Below are 17351 nucleotides of genomic sequence, written 5' to 3' on the forward strand. Positions count from 1 at the left end.
TCTTGGACAATTAGAATTTTTCCATTTTTCCGTATGTGCAGATCGTTTACGCAAACACCCACCTTCCACTATTTGCTTGAACCATTTGCTGGAGAGCAAATGCCAAGCCTGCTCTGTGAAGGCTGCTAAAGTGGCTGCTGCTCTACTGGCCCCGTGGAAAACTGCCCAGGGGAGAAAAAAACTTGAAAGTCCCCTTTTCTAGGTGTGGATTTGGGATTTACAGTGTTCTTCCATCGCCCTCTATTGGCAAAGACTAGCATCAAGTTGACTAGCGAAGTAGAAAGGTCTACAGGCTGTAGTATCGCAGCGGGTGACAAAATGTGTGTGTTGGGGGCTGAGAAACAAAAAACTGGCACATTTACCATATATATTATCGGGCATTGCTGGCAGATGACAAGTCATTTGTATACGATTACATTGAAATCAATCACCCAGTAGCACTTCTTTTTCTTTCTAATTTTAGTTTATTTTTCTAGCTAGGAAGTATAATCTATAAATAATGAAAAAGTCAACATTCTCTTTCCAGAAAATTTATATTCATTTCCGGAATTTAGAGTCATCATTTTCTTAGTCTTAGTCCAGAACCCTCGAAACAGTGTCAGAAATTGAGGACAGGGGCGCCTGGGTGGCTTAGTCGGTTGAGCGGCCGACTTCGGCTCAGGTCACGATCTCGCGATCCATGAGTTCGAGCCCCGCGTTGGGCTCTGGGCTGACAGCTCGGAGCCTGGAACCTGTTTCGGATTCTGTGTCTCCCTCTCTCTCTGACCCTCCCTCGTTCATGCTCTGTCTCTCTCTGTCTCAAAAATAAATAAACGTTTAAAAAAAATTAAAAAAAAATTGAGGACAGTAGGCATCATTGTCTTGGTTAATAAACAGTTTTGTGATTTATAACTGTCCATTGTTTGTCTCTGATATATATTCATGCTCATACTAAGGAGCATCTATTCTCATTTGCAGCAGAAAAGCTACTAGCTGTTCCCCAATATCTGTTTTGTCCCTCTATAGTAAGAATTTGGGGGGCACCTGGGGGGCTCGGTTAAGCCTCTGGCTTCGGTTCAGGTCATGATCTCACGGTTTGTTGAGTTCAAGCCCGTGTCAGGCTCTGAGCTGAGCCTGCCTCCGATTCTACCTCTCTCTCTCTGTGTCCCTCCCCCGCTCACGCTCTGTTGCAGTCTCAAAAATGAATGTTAGAAAAAAACTAAACAGTTTTTCAATGGGCACATGGCCGTTCAGAATAAGGAGTATACCTTCCCAGCCTCCCCTGCAGCTAAGTATGGCCATGTACTTAAACTGAAGGCGAGGAGATGTGAGAAGACATGATTTTTTATGTATCTTGTTCGAAAGGGATGGGTCATGTCTTCCTATTTTCTTTTCCCCAGCTGCTAGCAGAAATTTGGACCTAAAGGCACGGGCCATGCCAATGAAAGTAACCCCCAGAGGTATCAAAGCAATAAGATGGAAAGTGTCTGGATTCCCGACGATTGTGGAACGCACCAAACTAGCCCTAGATTCATACCCAAGCAGTGATGTGAGAAAGAAATAGATATGGCGTTTAAGCCATTATTGCCTACTGAGAGGTTTTTTTTTCATTAAAAATAGATGATAAAGGAGCACCTGGGTGGCTCAGTCAGCTGTGTCTGACTTCGGCTAAAGTCTTGATCTCTCAAGTTGAAGCCCTGCGACGGGCCCTATGCTGACAGCTCGGAGCCTAGAGCCTGCTTCAGATTGTGTGTCTCCCCCGTTTTCTCCCCCCCCCCCCCCCACCCCACGCACACACACAAACACCTCTCTCAAAAATAAACACACACCAAAAAAAATGTTAAAGAGATACAAATAAAAATATTTATTTTTATTATTTCCCCTATAGGATACTGGCTATTCAGAATTTCCATGTCTTCCTGCCTCAATTTTGACAGTTTTTAAAGTTTCTCTAGGAAATCATTCCTTTCATCTGCAATTTGTACATGGTATTCCCATTTGATAAAAAATGTTTAAATTAGCATGTATTGGGGCGCCTGGGTGCCTCAGGCAGTTAAGTGTCTGCCTCCAGTTCAGGTCACGATCTCACGGCTGGTGGTTTCGAGCCTGGCATCAGGTTCTCTGCTATCGGTGCACAGCCCACTTCGGATCCTGTGTCCCTCCCTCTCTGCCCCACCCCCACTTGCCTGCTGTCTTTCAAAAACATACATAAAAACATTTAAACATGAGCACGTATGGTTCAATGCTACTCCTTGTTTTGGGATGGTGAGATAAGGGCCTGGGTCCGTGCTGGCTCTGCAGGCTAGGGCCGCCACACTTGTCCTGACGTAGGCTGCCTACCTCCAGCCCACCTGCGCATGTTATCGTGAGAAATACACTGACATCTTGGTTAAGATCCTGCTCTTTTGGATCCGTTATTCGTAGTTGAACTGAATCCTAACTGATTCACTACCTCCTAAGAGTGTGAAAGGATTCAATAAGTAAGAGAATATATATGTAAGACCACTTAGCCCAGCACTAACTTTTAACACACAAGAAGTGCTCAGTAAAGAGTGGTTTAGTCCCAGGGAGTTCAGCATCGCCAGGAACCTGTCACCTGGGCATGCCCACAGGAGGGTGGGGTACTTAAGAGGGTGCAGGATTTAGGCCCTCCAGGCCTTTTTTTCATTTTCTCCTTAAGATTTGAGCCAAACTTGTTCTGGTCAGTGGCCTGTGGGGACTGTAGTACTAATCTTCATGACTAGTCCATAACTTTGTTAGTTGAGAAGAGAAAAACAGGTGCTCTAGGAGGTGACAGAGGTGCAGGCCACAGAGTGCTGTCTTTACAACCCAGGCAAGGGATCGTGTCTGACCACATGCCCCAGAACGGCCAGAGGAGGAAGGGTGAACGATCCTCATAACCTCCTTTCTCCACCCTCTGCCACACGCCAAGGAGAAACTTCAGACCACAGTCCTGGGCACTGTCACCTTCTAGCCTCCCCTCCTGCAGTCATCTCCTACCTTCCCTCCCAAGAGAGGTGTCATTTCAGTCTCTTCCTGGTGGCCGGGCCTTTATTCATTCTGTTTCCTGTGCATGAAGTTCTGCCCCCAAATCCTAGTAAAATGGCTTCTTGTCTTTTCCAAGTCTCAGTTTAAAACTTCCCTCCTTGGGGCGCCTGGGTGGCGCAGTCGGTTAAGCGTCCGACTTCAGCCAGGTCACGATCTCACGGTCTGTGAGTTCGAGCCCCGCGTCGGGCTCTGGGCTGATGGCTCAGAGCCTGGAGCCTGTTTCCGATTCTGTGTCTCCCTCTCTCTCTGCCCCTTCCCCGTTCATGCTGTCTCTCTCTGTCCCAAAAATAAATAAAAAACGTTGAAAAAAAAATAAATAAAACTTCCCTCCTTGAAGAGGCCCTTTCTGACAATCCGTTCCTAATATTGTTTCACCCGTTCCTTTCTTTCTGATATTTGTCACTACTCGAAATTAATGTTTGTGTCACTTATCTGCATGTCGGTCTCCCTCACTAGACCGGAACCCCGAGAGGGCAAAGATCTTTTCTGGCCTTTTCACCGCTTATTCCTCAAGGTTTAGCAAAGAACGTGGAACACTCGCATTCATTCCGTATCTGAAAAATGAATGAGTGAATGCAGCAAAGCCCCTATTTAACGTTTCCCCGCCCTTTACCTCCCTCCACACAGCACCCAGAGCCACCCCCACACCCCTCGCACTAGCCACCTCAGTCTCCCCGGCTCCCCCCGGAAGAGGACTGAGCTCTCCTTCCAGGCCGTTCCCGCCCCCGCGCCCGGCTCTCCCTGGCAGCACCGTCAGGCCCTGCTCCAAGGCTTGGAAGGTGCTAGAGCGCCGGCCGGCGGGAGGAGCGCAGGCGGCCACCGAGCTCCAGTGCAGGGGTCGTAGGTGCCTGCTGGGTTCGGGGTCCCGGAGTCTCCAGCCAGCAACGAGACGAGAGGACTGAGGGCGCCAAGCCGGAAGTGGCTCTGGCCCAGGCCCTCAGCCCTCTGCCCACGTCCAGTCTAGGACCGCAGGAGGCTTTGCATCTCGGTAAGCCCAGGCCGGCTGTGAAGTCTCGCGGGTTGGCGAAGCCAGTAATCCAGCACCCGGTCGTTGGACCCTTCTGAGCCCGACGCGTGGCAGAGAAGAAAAGGGAAATTATCAAAGCGGAGATTTCCGGCCATTACCGGGCAATCTTGCGGCCCGGGGAGCGGAAGGGTGAGAGAGACGGTCGTGATTGGCCGGGTCCACCGGTGCCCGCCTCTTGCCCCGCCCAGACGTCTGATTGGCTAAGGGCAAGGGTGGGGGCGGGACATTCCGGAACCCATCCTCCTTGCTGTGAGGGCGCCCAGTGAGCTTGTCCCGCTTACGAGACCTTCTCACGCGTCCCGCCTCCCTACCGCGCGGAGTCACCCCAGCGAGGGAAGAAATGCCCCCAGACCGAGCTGGGCCCTGAGCCCCTTCGACCGGACTGGGCCTTGCCTTCGGGCCGCACAGGAAGCGGGTGGGGAGCCCACACGGAATATTCCCCGCCTCCGCCCGCCCTCGCCCTTCTTTTGACCGCGCAGGCGCAGGTAAACGGTGAGCACCCAGGTGGGGCTCTCCCGAGCCGAACCGAGCAGCTGGGCGGTCAGGTGTGAGCAGAAGCCAGAAGGAAACAGGCCACATCCGAGCGGATACCCAGAGACACGAAGGCCCTTCCCTGGCGTCCCCCCGCCTGGCCAGCTGCCTCTCCCCCACCAAATCACGAACGCCCTTCGGCCTGACATTCTAGGCCCTTCCAAGATACCTCACCTGCCTCTGCCGTCTTAGTTGCTCTTGTCAAATATCTAAATTGCCAAGTTCCACTCTTAAAATGTTCCCGACAGCTTTGTCCCAGAATGGTGGGCCTCTGGATGGGTCTCTAGGGAGAAGTGGACTGAGACCCACGGAGCCCTTGGTATCATGACCCTCCACATGGTGCTATGAAAAGGGGAAACAGTTTCTCCTGGAGAGCGTGGCGTCGGAGTCCCTCAGAGGCCAGAGTGAAGTCTTTAAATGAGCCTCTGGCTCACTCAACAGATCTGAGTGTTTCAAGTCCTGGCACACTGGTCATGAAGCCCCAGGAAGCAAATAAATAACCACTCTGTGCTAAGCTTGCACCAAGTGACCCACGCTCTCAATAGCGTTGTAGTAAGTGTCTTTCCTGCCTCTCTCTCTTTCATCAGAAAACTCGTTCCTGGGAGCAGCAAGTCTGCTTTATGGGTACAAGTCCCCCTTGCCCCTTACACTGAGCCAAGCTGAGAAATCCCATTTCTGAGTGACCAGATCCCTGAAGACAAGCTGAACGGAGGAAACAGCTTTCCTTGTCGCCTTTTCAAGAAAGAGCCATCTAACTCAACCAGTCCCGTAGCAACCCAACCCTAGATCCCACGGAGACCTCCCAGACACAACCAAGTTCTGCCTGGACCTCCGCTAGTCAGCAGCTTTCTGGCATGCCGCTGATTACCCACCTCCCACCCCACTTGCCATCTCCAGCTGGGTTCAGCACCCCTGAAGGTCAAGTTTACAGTCTGTCGTACTCTTTTTAGACAGCCCTACCTCGTAACATGCATTAGACAGTCAGTAGTTGTCAGGGTGCATGGAAAGAGGAGTATTCTTTACACAACAAAATTCCTGGACCTGAACCCCAGCTCCCAGCTCACTGGTTGTTGGCTAAGTTACTGGATTTCTCTCTCAGCCTCAGTTTCCTCATCTACAGAACTGGGATGGAATCCACTGCTCAGTTATGGAGCGTAGAAGCGACAGACATACACGGCACTTGGTCTCACACCTGGCAGGCAGCCGCTTAACTGGCAGCGATTACTATTCTCAGTCCAGTCTCCTCTCCAAACTCCCCTAGAGCTTGATCCATGGAAGCAGGTGGAGCCTCAACAGCCTCCCTCAAGCAGATGTCCTCAAGGTCAGTTGATGACAGAAGTGAATGTTATCTTGGGAGCCGAGCTGCAAATCTTGGATAATAAGCGGCTGAGCCCATTCCTCCCCAGGGGAAAAAAAAAATAAAGAATGGGAAACAGAAGCTACAGAGGTCAAAAACCAGAAGGCCAAGAGTAGAAGACCCAGGCAGAGGCAGATAGGGCAAATGATAAAAGACATGTACGAAGAGGCCAAGGAGGTGAAAAGTAGCAGAGGGAGCTGGTGGCAACCTTTGAAGGCACCAGGAGGGCCAGTGGTCCCTGTTAAGAGAGGAATCCTCACTGGATTGCGGCTGGGCCCCAGTGGAAGCAGATGGAAAATGTTCAATCACATAAGGCTTCCGGTGCCTGAGACAGGAGACAGAGCACCAGACAAGGAACAGGAGCTTCCATGCTGGCTCAGCCCTGCTCCAGCTCCCAAAGAGAAGAGCCGGGGGAGGGTCCAGGGCTCAGCAGTCAATGTGCCCGGGACAAGAGTGATGGCAGCAGGAGCAGACCGCCCTGGCAGGGGGACCCACGGTCTCAGAAGTGGCTGGTTGGCTCCAGGTTTCTGTGCCCAGAAGCCTTTGCTTGTAGACTTAGGGTCCTGATGCTTTGGAATGGCCCCAAGCCAGGTCAAGGCTGGGGACGGGAGTACCCAAGCCCCACAACCAGGATTTCAGGGACGCCTCAGCCACGTTGGCGCCAACGTGGCTGACCCGGGAACCCCGGGAGTCGGCGTCACCACCGGGGCCCCCACGAGACAGAGCATAGGCGGTGGCTGGAACTCCAAGGCCTTTAATTCGCAGCTAGCGTGCCTGCGCCTCGCCCCAGCTACTCCCCACGGTCATGCCCCGCCCCCATGCCAGCACCTCCCTCTCCCTGCCCACACCCCCTCTCACGCAGCCCGAGCGTCTCCCCCACGGCCACCCCCCCCCACCCCGCCTCCTAAGTGGGAGCCGGCGGAGGTGCCGCCAGGGCCCCCGCCGCCCCCAGCATCAGCACGGCCAGGGCCTTGGGCCCCGTGGTGTGGATCTTCTCGTGCCGGTGCAGGTTGGAGCGGCGGCTGAAGCTCTTGCCACAGAGCGGGCAGGAGTAGGGCCGGACGCCGCGGTGGGTGCGCTGGTGGGCGGTGAGGTGCGAGCTGTGGCTGAAGCTCTTGCCGCAGTCGAGGCAGTGGTAGGGCTTCTCGCCCGTGTGCGTGCGGTTGTGCGCGATGAGGTTGGAGCGCTGGCTGAAGCACTTGCCGCACTCGGGGCACGGGTAGGGCTTGACCCCGGTGTGCGTGCGCTGGTGGGTGACCAGGGCCGAGCTCTGCGTGAAGCACTTGCCACAGATGGGGCACTTGTGGGGCTTGGCGCCCGTGTGGGTGCCCTGGTGGGTGACCAGGTCCGAGCGGCGGGTGAAGCGCTTGGCGCAGCGGTCGCACACGTAGGGCTTCTCGCCTGTGTGGATGCGCTGGTGCTGGATGAGCGTCGAGTGGTGGCTGAAGCTCTTCCAGCAGGACGGGCAGGTGTAGGGCTTCTCGCCCGTGTGGATGATCTGGTGCTGGATGAGGTGCGAGCTGCGGCCGAAGCGCTTGCCGCAGTCCGTGCAGGCGTAGGGCTTCTCGCCCGTGTGCGTGCGCCGGTGTGTCACCAGGTGCGAGTGCCAGCTGAAGCCCTTGCCGCACTGCTCGCACGTGTACGTCTTCTTGCCCGCGTCCCCGTCGGGGGCCAGGCCCTCCTCGCTGCCCTCGGGGGTGGCCGTCCGCCCCTCTCTGGGTTTCTCTGGGAGGCGGCCCTCCGGGGCTTTCGCCAGGCTGGCATCGGGCGGGGCCGGTTTCGCCGGCCTCTCGTCTGGGGGGCCCGGCTGCGCATCGTCTCTGGCTGCCCCTGAGCTCTGGCCGCTGGCCACCTGCTGCCCGCGCGGCAGGCCGTTCGCCTGCGCTCTCCCCACCCTGCTTCGGAAGGACTTCGCGTCCCGGAGGGCTGCCGGGGATGGGGCCGGCTCCTCCTTCCCCACCTCAATGGCTCCTGGAGAAAGAGGGTTTCCGGCAAGAGAGAGACTTTGGTGAGGGACCCAGGGGGACTCTGGAGATGGAGGTAAGAGCAGGGATCCTGGAAGTAAAAGCCACCCCCTGGAGAAGACGGGGAGCTGAAGGCCCTCCCCTGGAAGGGCCTTGTGCCTGAACCCCAGGGGAAACGGAGAGTCCAGGCTGACGAGGGGCGCCTGGGAGTGACAGCAGTGACCCCACCGCCCCGCCCACCTGCCACCCCTGCACGCACCTGTCTTCTCCTCATCTCCCATCTGCCGGCAGGAGCCCGAGGCCTCACCCTTGCCCTGTCCTTGGGAGGCCCAGAAAGGTCTGCTGAAGGGAAACCCTGGCCAAAAAGAGACAAGAGATGCTGCGCTCAGTCACCAGGTGGCACAGCAGGGGACACCCCCTCCCCACCCCCACCTGCCAAGGACACAGCTCTGCACACGTGGGGTAAAACTAAGCGAGTTCAAACATCACTTGGGGTCAGGTGTCCACCCGTCTCTAGGAAGCAGGTTCTGGGGTAACTGCCAGACACACTCCCCTCAGGGCTGAGCTGGGCCCCATCTAGTATCCCTGAACGAGCGCCAGGAGTAACGGGAGAGGGGGTGAGTGAGGCCAGCTGCCCACGACCCCCTTATGGCACACAGGCCCCCAGCAGCGGCCCGGCAATGTTTCCCGCTCCTGCACCTTCCCAGACCGTGAGCAGAAAGGGCTCCCGGGGGAGGGGCGGTGGGGGACAGGAAGCCAAGTGGGAGGGCCTGGGCGAGGAGGCCGGCTGTGGTGACCACCCAGAAGTCAGGGACCAAAGGCGAACTGGCCAAGTCTCCTGGGGCATGAGCCTGGGGATTCTGGTCAAGTCAGTAAGAGAGCGGAGGAGCCCAGCCTCCACGCCCTGACCCCAGCCCTGCACCAGGGAAGGAATGCGTTGGACCAACCAGTGGGTAGGGCATCCGTTAGGCTTGCCATGGGCTGCAAATGGGTGCTGGGTTCCCTGTGATCTCCCAGGACTTGCCTGGACCTGCCGGTCTGTGCCCCGGGCATGGTTAACAGTGGGTGGTGAGCAAGCCTGAGATAATTAAAGGACTGAGCTGCCCAGACCCGGAGGCCCACCATCAGAGTCAAGGGGGGATTCCCAAGCCCCCAGCTCCACTGGACTAGCCAGTGTGCAACTGATGTGTACTGACAGACAGACAGACAGACTGGATGAATGAAAGAATGAATGACAGTCAATGAACGGGTGCTCTGAGTTTTCCATCCGACCTCGTAGAATTCTGCCAAGAAAACCAGAGTCTGAAAAAAGTGCTGGGACTTTACTTACCGTGAGAAAAATGTCCTCTCCAAGAGGACAGGCCCCTCGGGGTGGATGTGAGACAGCAAGGGGTCTGGGGGCCTGGAGAGAGGAGCTGACCGTGACTCGCCCCACCCCCCGGCCAGCAGCTCCCGATGCAGAGCCCAGACACCGGTGTCCACGCAGACACCTCTCACACGGGGCTCGGAGGGGCAGGAAGCTGGAGCGGAGCGAGCACTTCCGAAGAGCCAGGAGCAGAACCCCCAGGTCAGTCCTTCCCTCCCCCCCCCCCCCCCCCTCCCCCGCGAGGCGGCTAGCCCGAAGGGCAAGTTTGAGTTTAATAAAGCGAAATAAAAAGTGAAATAAATAAAAAGCAGCTCCAGCCACATTTCTCGTGCTGAGCGGCCACATCTGGCCCGAGGGCTCGTGGCTACCACGTCAGCACAGCTGGAGCGCACGTCCTTCACCAGGAAGGTGCCGTGGAACGGCGCGGTCCAGAGGAGCGGCGAGAAGGACTTCGTGCCCTGGAAGGGGAGGAGGAGGTAAGGGTGGGAGGGCCCCACCTCAGGCACGACCCGGCCCTTACCCAAGGACAGCCCGTTCCTCTTCTGCAGGACGTCCCTGTAGAAGTTCTGCTGCGCGTGGTCCAGCCGCCCCCACTCCTCCCGGGAGAGGTACAGGGCCACGTCCTCGAAGGTCACTGGCATCTGCAACAACACAAAACGCCCACTCTCCAGGACACGCCAGGACCCCCCGGAGGGGCACCATGGCTCCAAGAGGAAGGCGACCCGGCTCCCGACCCACTGCCCCGAGTGAGCCCCGCTCTCGTGTCTGCTGGTGAAGCAGGACGGCCGCCCGAGGGTGGCTTCGCGGGGGCAAGAACGAGGCGGCTGTGTACAACCCGGGAGACAGAAACAAGCGTCCCTTTCGGGCGCCGCAGCCGAAGCTCGGGGTCTCCACGCACACTCCCCTGCAGCCCCCACCCTCCGCTGGCGCTCGCATCCAGGGGACGATGTGGTTCCTCCACATCCCTCTGCTGTTCCTCCAGCCCTGGACTTGGACGGGGACACTCACCTGGGACCAGGCGGTGAGGAGCGCCGCAGCCATCTGCCGGTCTCTGGTCCTCCCCTCACGAGAGAGCACAGGGATCTGGGGGGAGGGGAGGGCTGAGAGAGGACAGAGGTGCTCAGGGCGGCCGCCTCGCCCCGCCTACCAGGGACACCCCCCGCTGCCTCAAACTGCACCCCGACCTGACCCAGGAAGAGGGTCAGTAGCCTCTGTGCAGTCAGAGGCTCCCAGGCTGTGCGGGAGAGGCGTGTCGGGGGCAGGTGCGCACACGTGCAGGCCTCTCCGTGGCAGGAGAGCTCGTGCCCTCCCCGCCTCTGCACCAGACTCCACCTCTCCCCACAGCTGCCACCGAGAAGGGGCCCCTCTCCGCGCCCCTCTCCATCCCTTTCCTCACCTCCTCCGGGCAGGAAAAGAGCTTTGTCCTTAGAGCCCTGGCTTAGGGACACCCAGCCCTGCTCTCCTCGGGCCCCGGCCCCCTGCGATGCCCCCTCAGGCTGTGGCTCTTCCGGCTCCGTCTTGATGTGGGGAGACTCCTGAGCAGCTCCCAAAGGCACCGTCTCCTCTGACTCAGAAAGCATTTCTTGACGAGGATGCCCATGACCTGGAACCTAGGAATGACAGCCCCCATCAGCACCTGGGCAGACAATGGGAGACGCGGCCGAGCCCCACACCCGAGGGGCCTGGCAGCGGCCGACACCCAGGTGGCCAAACACACCCGAATGCAACTCACTGCTGGCCTTGCTTCCTTGTCCCGGCCCTGGGGCCGCGCACGTGCCTGGTTCGCCCCCACAAGGCCGGGACAGCACGGGAAGGAAGGGAGGCTCGAGGCCGGGCCAGGGGCGGGCTGGCCAGGTGCCCACAGAGCAGGTGTCTCCTCCCCGTTCCAGCCTCGTACCTCCCACAGCAGTGTGGACGGTTCCTCTTTCATGTTAGAGGACACCAAGTGCGGTGGGCTGAATGGTGTCCCCCAAATTTCACGTCTGCCTGGAACCTCACAATGTGACCTTATTTGGAAAAAAAAAGGTCTCTGCTGATGTAATCAGTAAAGGATCTTGAGATGAAATCATTCTGCATTTAGACTGGGCCCTAGATCCAACGACCAGTGTCCTTAGAACGAATTCTAGTTGTTTTATGCCATCCAGACATAGGAAACGAACACACCCAGGCTCAGAGATCGACCATGGCCCAAGATTGCAGAGCCTGTGAATTCTCAGCCAGCACTTGAACTCCGAGTGTATCTGATTCACAAGTCAGCCCCAGGGCCACCATTTCCTGAATATGACAGGGAGGTATCATGTGGCCCTGGGCCATTTCCAGCCTGACTCAATTCGGTCACGGAAGCTGGAGTTTTTTTAGTTTGGAGAAACAAGTCCAAGGGTACCTCTAACTGTGCCGAGGCCTGTGCCCACCTTCGTCTGACAGAAGGAGACCTCCTCCCGGCTCACCCCTGCAGCACCACCCACCGCAACTCGTCCAGGGTTCTCCAGGGTCCTCCTAATTTGTCCCTTCTTCACATCAACCTCGGGTGGGAAGGTCAGGCAACCGGGGCTTGATCCAGACCAGCCCCTCGCTCGCCGCTCAACCCTGAGTGGGCACCGCCTTCCCACAAACCTCAAGAGCTTTGGGAAAGTCACTTCCTTTGCATTGGGAGGCTCCTGGTGAGGCCTCATCATCACCCACAGCACAGGGACTGGCCAGGCTTCTGCTGAGAACTCAGACTTCTCTCTCCACACCGCCCCCACGTCTGTGTATATCAGAGCCCCAAAGGGAAGACCCTCAGGCCAGGAGTTGAAGGGCCTGGGAGCCACACGAGCCAGGCAGCCTCCAAAACTCAGCTACTCTGCCTCACGCACAGATTCCCTGTGAGAAAGAGCTGCCTACTCTGGAACATTCTGGATAAACACAGAGCGGTGCCAGAAATAATTACTATAACTGTACTGTGCGAGTTGACAGAATCCAGCAGGAGAGAATGTCAGGGGCGTGCGAGGCCCAGTGGGTGTTACAAAGGCATCGTGGAAGCGAAAGCACACAGTGTTGACACATCTTTGTACCTTCTGTACGAAAGTGCGAGACGTAACGCAGATGGTCCCTGACTCTCAACGGCTCAGCTTAACGAACTTTCGACTTTATGATGGTACAGAAACGGCACACATTGGGTAGAAACCACACTTCGAAGTCTGAAAATGCCCCTTTCCCTGGGCTAAGCGATGTGTACCACGGTCCTGGCTCAGGACGCCAGGCGGCCGGAGACATGGCTTCCGGTCAGCCGCGTGGTCACGAGCGTAAATGACCACAAACCGGTGGCCATTCTGTCTTCCTCCTTCAGCACGGTGTTCAGTACATCACGTGAGATACTCAGCCCTAAATTACGAGATCGGCTTTGGGTTAGGTGGTTTTACCCAATGTAGGCTGCTCTGAGTGTTCTGAGCACGTTTAAGGTAGGTGAGATTAGGCTCTGATGCTCAGTAGAGCATGTATTAAATGCGTTTTCCACTTAATAATATTTTCAGCTTACAGCGGGTTTATCAGGATGTAAGCCCATGGTGAGCTGAGGGAGATCTGCTCTTGATTTGTGCTTGTCCTTACACCTGCTCGTTGAGGCGATCTGTTTCTCTGATCTAGGTTCTGGTTGCTGTGGGTGTTGTTATTGCATATGTTACAATAACGATCTGGATGAGACAGGTGGCAACAGCAGGCAGGCACAGGGTATACATTTTATGGACGACACACCTGGTTCCCAGGAGCCAGGGGACTTGCCCAAGGTCACACACCTGGCTGCAGCTGACTCATATTCCTTTGATTCCAAGCTCAGGGGCCCAGGTCCTCCCGCAGGGTGTAATTACACACATGGGCAACAGGTACAGGAAGGAGACAAGGTGCTCAGACCCAGGGAGAGAGGAGATGGGGTGCTAGGCAGGAAGGAGCGGAGAGTAAACCGGGGCTCCCCCACGTGCGCTGGGCACAACCTCACCAGTAGGACCCCCACGCAGGCTCCCCGCTATTTCATGTAGCCTTTGGCCGACAGACTCCTGAACTCAGCAGGCAGAGGCGAGCAGCTCTCTGGCTGTCAATTCCCAGTGGAAGAACTTTCTCGTCATAGCACCAACTCCTCCCATCACCCCCATCCGCCCCAGTGAGTCTAAGTCTTCCACTGGCGTAGACACCCTACCTTGAAAACCCCCTCCCGCTCCAATCCCTTCCAGGGCATGCATCCCTCGCCCAGCGCCCCGCCCATACCTCTCGGGCTCTCTCCTTGTCCTGGGTAGCCTGGGCGGCTCTGCCGTCTGCAGACATTTCTATCTCAGAGGTAGAAAGCACAGCTCCGTCGTTTCTCCCTTCTTATTGGCCAAGCCCCCTCCAGCTTCTGGCCAGGAGCCTACCAGAGCAGAAACGTAAGTCAGCCATCGTCTCCTGGACACCTCCAAAGCACCCTGGAAGTCCCCACGCAAGCCCAGACCCACGCTTGGTCCCAATCAGAAATAAAGCCTCCCCAGATGCCCTCCGGTGACCTCATTCTCTCTGGTGTTGTTTGGTCCCTCACTTGACAGAATGCTGTTTTGTATCATCCCCTTTGTCGCTGAAGCCAGAACTCTGCATCTCAGAGCAACCAGTTTAGGGAAAGCCAGAGCTGACTCGGCATCTGGATCTCCTGTCATCAGGAGCCGAAAGGTCTGCAGAGACCGTACAAAACAGGTGCTGGGTGTGACCCCACCCATCACAGCCGGCTCAGCTGAGGAATCTGGGCCCCCCTGTCTCCCAGACGCAGGGCGCACACAGCCTGCGCTCAGCCTGACTCCGCCGCCTGGGATCCAGAAATTGAGCTGCCCGGTCTCAGCAGCCCTCCCTGCAGCGGTAACCACCCGACGGGCACAAGAGTCCATCCTGTTCACGGGCCTGGATGGCCCACGTCCTTCCGCTTCCCGAACCTGGGTCCGGGCCCCCTTCTCTCCCCACCAGCCTGAAGCCTTCCACCTTTGACCCCGTCCCCTCCCACCAGCTGGCCACCCGCGTGGATCTCGGGATCCAGGCGCCCTCCCCGGCGCCCCTCTCACCGAAGTGGAGGCGGAGGGGGCACCTCGGGCGCTGGGGGCCCCCTCCCCCGGGAAGGGAGACTCCACAGCCTACACCGGGCCGGGGAGCCGGGTGGAGACTGGGATTAGGGACAACAGGAAGTCCCTCCCATATCCCGTTCCCCACGCAGCTGCAGCCCTACAGGGTTCCCAGCTTCGAGCGTTCCGGGGCTGGGGTCCGGAGCTGGGCTGCACCTGCGCTAGGCAGGGACCTGAGTCCTAGATCTGCACTGCCAGCTGATGATCGCTTTACCTGGTATGTTCTTGTGCTACCAGTAGAGCAGGATGCGGAGATGGGAAAACAAATTCTGTGGAAGGACCAGATATTTGACGTTTCAAAGAAGGCACTGCGGCTGTCCTCACAGGAGTGAGGGCACTTTTCTGGTAGAGGGGCACGATGGTCCTTCACAACACACAGGGCCTCTGAAGGTCTTATGGTCTCTCACGGTCCTGGATTTCACGTAAGGCGCCCAGGCTGGTGAGCAGGTCAGGTCGTCTGGGCTCTCCCCAAGACTGGCACGGAGTTCTCTCTCCCTCAGAGCAAACTTAGGAAATAGATAGGTCCAGGAACTCTCCTCTCCACCACCCCCCACCCCATGCCCCACAGCTTGAAAAGATGTGGGACCAATCTGATTTTTCTAGATCTGCACTCCCCCAGCTCCCTCTCAAGGCCAGGGAGAGCAGGGGTAAAAGGGTCTGACCCAGCTATATCGACAGGGGCCCGGACTGCATACCCCACCACTTAGTCTCTGTTTTCCATTTGGACCTGAGAACTAAGGCTCCCAAAATGGAGGACAGAGACTGCGCTTCGCTTTCTAGGGTGAAGAACCCATCTCTCCTCTGAGCAGGGCACATGGGTCAGAGGAAAGGAGTGGGGCCAGCTCTGGGGTCAGATTCCAGGAAACATTTCCATGCCCGTGGCCTGCGGCCATCAGAGTCCTCTGAGACGCGTCCTTTCATCCAGGACCAGGCACAACTGGCCCCTGTACCAGCCTATAGGCATGCTGTGGGCTCACAGGGGTTTAATTTCCTTAAAACTTTGTTTCTAACATTTATTTTTTTTTAATTTTTTTTCAACGTTTTTTATTTATTTTTGGGACAGAGAGAGACAGAGCATGAACGGGGGAGGGGCAGAGAGAGAGGGAGACACAGAATCGGAAACAGGCTCCAGGCTCTGAGCCATCAGCCCAGAGCCCGACGCGGGGCTCGAACTCACGGACCGCGAGATCGTGACCTGGCTGAAGTCGGACGCTTAACCGACTGCGCCACCCAGGCGCCCCTCTAACATTTAAAAATGAGTAGAGTTCTCATAAAACTGATTTTCTTGAAAACAAGCCGATCATTGGGCAACCCTGGACTCGTATTCCCCACCTTCAGGGCCTGCTCTCATGTGGCTGCATTTCATCTACACTTGCCTCCGCAGCATTTTGAATTTGCAACCCTGCTTTTGGAGTTACATGTGTTTTAGGACTCTGATCTATTCTACTGTCACTCCGATGAACAGAACATGTTACCCCTGGGGTTTGTCTCTGGTCATTATTTCCAGGCATCTTAATCTTCACGGTAAAGAGGGATGTACGCAGTTGTAGCAAAAGTCAGGAATATTTTCAAGTCCCAGTCGGCTAAGCGTCTAACTTCGGCTCAGGTCATGATCTCGCAGTTTAGTTTGTGAGATAGAGCCCCGCCCTGGGCTATCCGCTGTCAGAGCGGAGCCTGCTTGGGATTCCCTCTCCCTCTCTTTCTGACCCTCCCCTTCTCGCACAAACATGCATTCTCTCTCTCTCTCCAAAATAAATAAACTTAAAAAAATTACTATTTTCAAGCCAGCGAGCTATAAACTGGAAAGTGACAGGGGGCTGTGGTAAGATGAACTATTCATTCTGTGAGTGTTTCTCCATCAACAAGGAGCATGACAAGCATCCGGAGTAAGGGAATTCACTCCTGAGGCCATGTCAGTGGCAGTTGCAAGAGTGCACTGAGTCCCAAAAATGTGGATACATCTTGACTCTTGGGCAAATGTTTCTCTACCAGACAAAAGGGGCCACTTCAAGGACTCTGGGGAAGCCGAGCGGTTTGGATCCTACCACGGGATCACCTGAACTGGACCAAATGAAGTCTCAACATTTATTTAACGGTTCGGAAAATATTTATTGAGCACCTACTATATGACAGACATTAGCCCCTTCTTGGACGGGAGAGGAGACGCTTCCACAGTCTAGGCTCTAGGACTGAGCAGGTCTAGGGGGAAGCAAATGTCATATTTGCTGTGTGGGAATTGAAGTCCCTAAAAGACTTCAGAAAAGCACCACGGAAAGGTGAGTCAATAAGCAAAGCAGAGATCAAAACTCTAAATGCCTCCAGGAAGCAGGCAGGACAGCATATGACGAGTGGCTTGGATGGAAGATGGCAGTCAGAGCCTCAAGAAATCATATTGTATTCAAAGGGGGCAGTTGGGGGCTCAGCATTGCCAAAGCTTAAAGACTTTTTAAGAGAAGCCGAAAAAGAATTAGATTTCTATGTGAAATGTCCCAACTTTTAAATGTTTATGACTAAAATAAAAAATTTAAGAACTCTGTACAACCACAGCAGAAAACACCTGCTGTCCAGCTCACAGGGCACCAGTCTAGAGATGTACTCACCTCAGAAGCCTGTCACAAGGATAACTACCATGGATGGAAGTGCTTATCTGAGCTTCAGACAGGGAGAACACTCAAGGAAGGCCAACTCCAATGACTGGCGGCTTCACTGACCTTATGAAGAGGTCACCTTCAGCAACTAAATCATGATCGACCTTCAAAGATTGGCCTGAGAACTGACTCAGGTCTTACAAAAGCACTCAGAATAATAAAAACTAGAAAAAGAAATCATCTGAAGTAAGAAGAAAAACGTTTCCTTAAAGGAAAAAAAAAAAAAAAAAAAAAAAAAAAAAGCTTGTACTAATTAAGGCTGATAAGCCAGGCTGGAGACAGGGTAATGGCGAGACCAAGCCTTAGGAAGGAGAGAAGAT

The 17351-nt window shown here is 55.7% G+C and overlaps 1 protein-coding gene and 3 long non-coding RNA genes across 9 annotated transcripts in view; 2 read left to right on the forward strand and 2 right to left on the reverse strand.

The window, feature by feature from the left end:
- Window positions 1–3394: 3394 nt before the first annotated feature.
- Window positions 3395–3803, reverse strand: LOC121019634 (uncharacterized). The gene is made up of 2 exons (XR_005785722.1): window positions 3692–3803; window positions 3395–3581 (listed from the first exon to the last, which is right to left on the reverse strand). It is a non-coding gene; the product is annotated as an uncharacterized LOC121019634 (long non-coding RNA).
- Window positions 3804–4219: 416 nt separating this feature from the next.
- On the forward strand, window positions 4220–5640 carry LOC121019633 (uncharacterized). Its single transcript, XR_005785721.1, has 2 exons — window positions 4220–4546; window positions 5173–5640. It is a non-coding gene; the product is annotated as an uncharacterized LOC121019633 (long non-coding RNA).
- A 1181-nt stretch (window positions 5641–6821) lies between these two features.
- ZNF205 (zinc finger protein 205) overlaps window positions 6822–17351 on the reverse strand; it is an 18265-nt gene continuing 7735 nt past the window's right edge. Inside the window, exons 1-10 of one of the 6 annotated variants that reach the window (XM_040459231.1) lie at window positions 16984–17325; window positions 14598–14652; window positions 13512–13650; window positions 12790–12906; window positions 11170–11278; window positions 10669–10882; window positions 10281–10372; window positions 9793–9913; window positions 8166–8261; window positions 6822–7913 (exon numbers count right to left, since the gene is read on the reverse strand). In XM_040459231.1, the coding sequence (XP_040315165.1) occupies window positions 6847–7913; window positions 8166–8261; window positions 9793–9913; window positions 10281–10372; window positions 10669–10882; window positions 11170–11202 (1623 nt within the window). In that variant the 5' untranslated portion in view covers window positions 11203–11278; window positions 12790–12906; window positions 13512–13650; window positions 14598–14652; window positions 16984–17325 and the 3' untranslated portion in view covers window positions 6822–6846. Of the gene's footprint in view, window positions 7914–8165; window positions 8262–9792; window positions 9914–10280; window positions 10373–10668; window positions 10883–11169; window positions 11279–12789; window positions 12907–13511; window positions 13651–14326; window positions 14454–14597; window positions 14653–16983; window positions 17326–17351 lie in introns of those variants that run through there. The other 5 variants (XM_040459230.1, XM_040459227.1, XM_040459228.1 and 2 more) reach the window with 5 other exon arrangements.
- On the forward strand, window positions 8261–13787 carry LOC121019632 (uncharacterized). The gene is made up of 2 exons (XR_005785720.1): window positions 8261–9473; window positions 9677–13787. It is a non-coding gene; the product is annotated as an uncharacterized LOC121019632 (long non-coding RNA).

The sequence above is a fragment of the Herpailurus yagouaroundi genome, unplaced genomic scaffold (assembly GCF_014898765.1).
Source record: "Herpailurus yagouaroundi ecotype Mexico unplaced genomic scaffold, PumYag 222, whole genome shotgun sequence".
Taxonomy (NCBI): domain Eukaryota; kingdom Metazoa; phylum Chordata; class Mammalia; order Carnivora; family Felidae; genus Herpailurus; species Herpailurus yagouaroundi.